The sequence below is a fragment of the Marmota marmota genome, unplaced genomic scaffold (genome assembly GCF_001458135.2).
Source record: "Marmota marmota marmota unplaced genomic scaffold, marMar, whole genome shotgun sequence".
NCBI classification, from domain to species: domain Eukaryota; kingdom Metazoa; phylum Chordata; class Mammalia; order Rodentia; family Sciuridae; genus Marmota; species Marmota marmota.
In genome coordinates, this window is record NW_026000174.1 from 57874175 (window position 1) to 57881092 (window position 6918).

Here is a 6918-nt window from a genome sequence, read left to right on the forward strand (position 1 = left end):
GAGACTTCCATTCTATTTACTAATAAATCTACATAAAATACTATCCTGAAGGGAATAAGTTAAACAAATTCCTCTTTAAAATAAAAATGAAGACAACATTTCCATTCCTATCACCAGTTTTTTCCAACATAATGCAGCCCTCAACCAGAACAAAAGGTCAATAAAAACCTCATATGTAAAAAATATAAATGACAGTATTTGAGGAGGACATGATATTTTTCACATAAAACCTAAATAATTTATAGATATTATTAAAAATAGCAGAGTAAGAAAGTGACTCATCATATGATTAATATGCAGAAGTTGATTGATTATTGTACTATTTTATAATGTTTCTAATTTACCTTGATAATTTTCATGTGTGAAGTCTGCTTTTTCATAAATTAATACTTCTTTAGCTTCTTTCTCTTTACTGTAATTATGGTATAATATTTCATTACTTTTAATCATGAATCTTCATGTTTCCAACTTGTAACTGATGTATTTAGACCACGGTAACTTAGAATAATTAGTCATATATTTATGATAAAATATGCTATCTTGCTAATTTTTATTTGATATATTTGTTCTTGCTACTTGATTTATTTTAATCTGCTTTGTCTGATATTCTTTTTCTGTTAACTATTAACTATATTTTATAATTCTTCTTTTTGAGACTTTTTTGTAAATTACATAGAACTTACAATACACTTTTATTTTTTTATTAGTTGCTCAAAATATTACAATGATCTTGATATATAATACATTTGATTCAAATGGGGTATGAATTCTCATTTTTCCACGTGTACAGAATGCAGGATCACATTGGCTATACAGCCACGTTTATACATACAGCCATACTAGTGTCTGTTGTATTCTGCTGCCCTTCCTATACAATATACTTTTAAATTAAATGATTTAACAATCAGATAATGTGTCTACTTCCCACTTAGTTGAAGAACCTGATAATTGATGATTGACAGGTCTTTTTTCTTTGTCTCTGCATCATGATATTCCATAGACTAAAAGCAACCATTATATTACACTTTTAAATCAATTATAGATAAGGAAAAAAAAAAAACATAAGTAGTAGATTATTGGGATAAAGGGTAGAACTGACCCAGTGGTACTAGGCTAGGAACAGAGATTACAGACTGTGTTTCTGTAGTGTGTACTGTGTGTCCTTATCTCTGTCTCTCCAATGAACTCTTCCCTATTACTTGAGAGACTCCCTTGAAATTCTTCCTGTGAGATCAAAAGAATGGGTTGCTGTGAATTCCAGAGGTTGATTTGCCTTTGAGCATCTCCTTCTCTGCATACATGCAGACCATCCCAGAATTAGCTATAGAAACTGTTGTGTTACTTTGGTTTAAAAGTTTAATTTTCTCTATGATTAATGATTCCAAGTATCTTAAGAACAATGCAGGTGTCTTTTAAGAACATTCTTATTTTAACCTTTCAATTTTATATGCTATCAATATTATTATATTAAAAGTTTGAGTTAAAGATAGAAAATCTAAAAACACCAAAGGTTAATTAATCTTGTCATACTAAGACAGTGAATAAGGGGTAAAGCTTAAATGCTTAGTTTTATACTCTAAAAAACTACCCTTCTTTGCCGGTGTTAGTCTGGGTGCCCTTGGGGAAAAAGATAGGAAAGTATGAGTCCTTCTGACCCCAGATGTCCCCACTTTGTGTATATTTCTTTGTTTCATTTCTTGTATTAGTTTTTAAAAAGACTTTATTTTTTTAGATTTTTTTTAAACAAAGTCATATGAGGGGTTTAGTTGAAAACATATTTAAATTAGATTTTATTTTTTCCCTAATAAAAAAATACAAAATTTCATTTTCAAAATATTCCCTTAACATATTTAGACTTTGCCAAATGCCTGTGATGTTTTTATAGAAGACAAATTTAAATTCGGTATTTTTTCTGTCTTATAGTAAGTTGCCAAATAATAATTTTCCCAATTCTTCTCTGCTCTAAGAACTTTATTTAATTACATCTCCCTCATTATATATTCCTCCTTTGTTCTTCTGTGTACAGAAACTCTAAAATAGATTGTAATTTTCATTTTGCATCTATACTCTAAAACTCCTGTAGCTGAATTATCATCCAACTCATACAATTCCCAATCTCTTCTTTCTTATGACAATTACTGAGTTTTCTTAGAGGTCACTTATTTTTGCTACCTATTAGAAATGTAGGTAGATACCTTTTACCAAAAGTTCTTCTGCCTTCTCTAGGAACAATATCTCAGAAGTCTTCTTTTCATGACAGAAATGATTGGTCATTGCCACATATTGTCATGATTTGTCACCATGGTTTTGAATATTGATTTAAAAACAAATCAATATTATTTGCATGTTTGCTTCACCTCCAAGTTGGTTTTAGTTCACATGTTTTGCATGTAAGTAATAAACATCTTTGGTTCCCAACTCAATAACTAATCATTTCTAACTGATTTTTTTTCAATTTTATGATTCAGTTCCTTTGCTGTTTTAAAAAATTTATATCTGACCAATGAGTAATAAATAGTACCACTAGTAATGAATGGTCTGAATTTTCTAATTGATTTAACACTATTTCACAGTTTTGTTTTGTTTTCACCATTGGTGACTCAGGGAATTTGACATGTAAGAACTTCTTTAAATCAGATTCTGTTATAACTTCTAGCTTCTCACTTCATTAAAATGGTGCTTGTGGCCACTGGGAGAACACCTTGTCATGAATTGAAACTTTACGTTTAACTTGCAGATTTTAGCTGCACCACTGCATAAAACATATTTACTATGAGATCTGGTAATAAAATCTGAATTTAAAGTTAAAAATATTAAAATTTTCTTTTTTTGCTTTTGATAATTCACTTTTCAGTATGGTGGTTTCTCAATTGCTATGGGCCAGATTCATTTTATACTTTCAATCTTAATTACGCCATCTCAGTATTACATAAAATTGACTAAATTCCAACACAATTTTGTACAATAGAATTAGTATTTTAAATATAAATCGCTTCAAAATTTCTGAATACTTGTTTTCTAATTAATAAAGTTATAATGATGTCATAATTAATCTGAGAGATAGATTTTCATTCTCTAACTCCACACCTAGCTCTGATTCCATATAATTCCTCCTTTTATTTTATTTTTTATTTAGCTATGATGAGGGACACCAGACTTTTCTCATGGCATATTTCATCTCAGTATTTCTCAAAGTATAGATTAAGGGATTGAACATAGGGGCGATGATAGTGTAAAATAGTGCAAGCACTTTATCTTCAGGAAAAATGGTTGGAGGTCTAAGGTAAGAAAAGATTGCAGGTCCAAAAAATATAACTATTACAGTGATATGAGACCCACATGTCGAGAGGGCTTTACGTCTTCCCTCAGTTGAATGATGTCTTAATGTGAATAATATCACTACATAAGAAACAAATAAAACCATAAATACCACTAACGTAACCACTCCTGAATTGGCAAGCACAAGGACACCAATGATGTAGGTGTCAGTACAGGCAACTTTTAGCAAAGGAAAAATATCACAAAAGTAGTGATTAATTTCATTAGGACCACAGAAGGGCAATAGGATTGCAATAGAAAACTGGGGAAAGGAGTGGGCGGCCCCACCAACCCAAGCAGCTAAAACAAAGAAATGGCACTTTTTTCTGTTCATGATAATCATGTAGTGGAGAGGTTTGCAGATGGCTACATAACGATCAAAGGCCATGAGTGTAAGGATTAGGACTTCAACCATTCCAAAGAAGTGCATGGCAAAGACCTGTAACATGCAGTTGCCATAGGAGATGGTTTTCTTCTTCACTAGTAGGTCACCAATGAATTTAGGAGTCACACAGGAGGTAAAGCAGACATCCATAAAAGACAGCTGGCTAAGGAAATAGTACATTGGTTGGTGATAAAGAGGGCTGCATCTAATGGAGATAAGGATCAGCAGGTTTCCCACCAAAAGGGCAACATAACAGGTTAAGAAGAGGACAAAGCAAAATATTTGTATGTTTTGATCATAAGAAAGTCCCAACAGAATGAATTCAGAAATATTTCTCTGGTTCTCCATATATTTCAGTTTGGTATAAATCATAAGCACATGAGTAAAATATCTGAAAATAAAAGAAATAAAAACATTATAAGATGGATGGCATAATAACAATAATATAAAATTTATAAAAATTAGATTGTTACACATTGAAAAATACTATTAATTATTCCCAATATATAGAATTAAACTTTTAAAATTGTCACTTATTTGGAAGTCGATTTGAAAAAGTCTTGTAATGAGAATAATAAATTTGTTCAATGTTGCCAAAAATGTCTGGATATTTTGCCAGGCATGGTGGTGCACACCTATAATCCCAGAGGCTTGAGTGGCTGAGGCAGGAGGATTGCAAGTTCAAAGCTAGTCTTAGTAACTTAGCAAGGTCATATGCAACTTAATGAGACCTGATCTCAAAATAAAACACACAAAAAATAAATAGCTGAGGATGTGTCTCAGTGGTTGAGTGGCACTGGATTCAATCAATGGTACCAGAAAAGAAAAAAAAAATATTTGAAATGTGCCAGGTATGGTGGCACATCTGTGACCCCAACAGCTCAGAGGCAGAGGAAGGAGGATCACAAGTTCAATGCCAACCTCTATAATTTAGTGAGAGAGTCTTAAAATAATAATAGTAATGATAATAATAAATGGCTTGAAGATGTGACTCAGAGCTAGAGTGCCCCTACACTTTTGAATATATGTATCTTATCTACTGGTTTCACAGTCTTCTGCTACAAGATTTGGAATGAATTCCTCAATTTTCTGTGAATTTATGCACAGAAATGGAGATTTATTTAAAATAAATTAGATTGAATTGTTTAATATGTGTAAAGGATGATATTTCCTGTCTTGGAACAAACACTACAATTTAGGCATTTAAAACTAATGTACTGTCTTATATATAAAATAAAGCAAATAATAGTTGAAAACTACATACTGAAATACAGAATGTAGCTTGGCTGAAGTTGTGAAAAATAATAGGAAAATTCTTTCATTGTTCTCCTTATATTTTTGGATAATATTTTTTTAATTGAAATTCACTGTGGCAAAAAAGAAAAAAAGAATAGAATTAAACTTTTAACAGAATGACCCAAGCATACATAGATTGTTCATAGTTTATGATTATTCCTAGGAATTTCATGAGTTTCATATTCAAGCAGAAAACGAAGTTCAATAAAAGATGACTCAGGACATAACTCTCAGACTACTATAAACATTTAGTGACAATTTTCTTTTTTTTTGTTACATTAAATCAATGGTTAAAATTCACAATTTTGAATCTTTTGTATGATGTTGAGACCTTATTTATGAGAGAATGCACTTTCAGGAGGTATTTTACCCCAGGATGCGGAATTAATTCACACTCAATGGGAATGCAAACTCTACAGCACATTCACTACCTTAGTTGCATCTGATGTGACCACTGTATCTGAGTCTTTCAAATAACAATTTAGAAACACAGGATGCTTTTGTAGCAAAGTTATTTAGAAGCCATTATCAGCTAGTGAGTCACAAGTCCAAAACCTATCTTTAGGAATATTTTTGATGACGACTAGCTAGTCAGTATGGCATAAAAAATGAACAAATTGTGAAAAAATACTAAATTTAATATTCAATTCTAATTTCATCAAGGAGAAAAAAATTAACATGCTCCTATTCTGACTCATAGGTTGCTGAAAATTTCTAAATCTACTTTCGTTTTGCTATGTTTATTTTATAAAGCAAAAATAATTATCAGGCTCTTAATATTTGTAAATGAACAGGACCCAAGCAAAGTTTCATAAGTGCTTCAATGGCTGATTTTCTCCCTACCTCACTACAACTAATGCTGAGTCTCTGTTTAAAAGATATCATAATGTTCATTTGCAGTAGATTTACTTACCTCTGACAAATTGATTTAAAGATAATTGTTAAACAGGTAGGGTAGTGAACTACATAAACTGTTTCTCAATATAACCAAATCTGTGTTTTTTTAAATAAATAGACTAGTTAAAGAGGATAAAAGTAATTTCTGAGGACTAGAAAATAATACTCTATGAATATTGGAGGACAGATAACCGGATGCACACAGTTTGGAACTGTATCCCTTCCTTGAGAGCAGATTGATAAGGGTCATCATGTGGCACAACTGTGAGAGGAAGTATTGTGAATGTTCATCTCCATAGAAAATGATATGCTAGGTATCAGATTAGCAAATTACCCACAGGGTTTTCTGATTGTTTATGTGGACAATTCTTGCAGTTACATAAGCATGTTGTCCAGCAGTCTTTATTCAATATCAATTTAAAATACACTTCTTTCAGTTTCAGCAATATGTGTATCCCTTAAGTTAGGGATCTTTCTTCTGTCTATAGATGTTCAACCCACAACAGCTGTTAAAATCCATTCTTTATAATGAGGGGACACACTATTATGGCTGATTACCTCTGTGAGTAGACTTTAACAGGTACATATTAATATAGTCATGTGAGGAGAATTTTTTTTTATCACAAAACCATGTGATAAAGTATTTCTTGGCCATATTTTCCAAGTTTTCTCATTAGTAGTAAAAAGAAGAAGTATTATGTTTCCATTCTAAAATTTGCTGAAATGGTGGCAACAACATAAAAGAGACAGAAACATGAGGCATTTCATACGAACTGGATAGTGAGTTGTTTTCTTTCAAATTGCTTTTCTTTAGCAGTAAATCAGATTATTTTGAATATTCAAATGTTTGATATTATATTTGCTTTTTATCTCTTTGAATGTACTTATATGAAATTGACTTATATGCTCAAATCTGAGCACTCTTGGCAATATTTTATCTATGAGTATTTAATCAACCAGTATAAGCATAGACACTCTTCAAACTTTACTCTTAATAAATTTATTCTTTGTTTTCTATACAT

At 31.2% G+C, this 6918-nt stretch overlaps 1 protein-coding gene across 1 annotated transcript; it reads right to left on the bottom strand.

Annotated features, from left to right (window-relative positions):
- Positions 1 to 3136: 3136 nt before the first annotated feature.
- On the bottom strand, positions 3137 to 4051 carry LOC107135044 (olfactory receptor 4P4-like). Its single transcript, XM_015477009.1, has one exon. The coding sequence runs from the start codon at positions 4049 to 4051 to the stop codon at positions 3137 to 3139; it is 915 nt and encodes a 304-aa protein (XP_015332495.1).
- Positions 4052 to 6918: the final 2867 nt, after the last annotated feature.

Bases quoted from the DNA above. Each gene is read 5' to 3' on its own strand.
- LOC107135044 (XM_015477009.1), bottom strand. From the start codon at position 4,051: ATGGAGAACCAGAGAAATATTTCTGAATTCATTCTGTTGGGACTTTCT.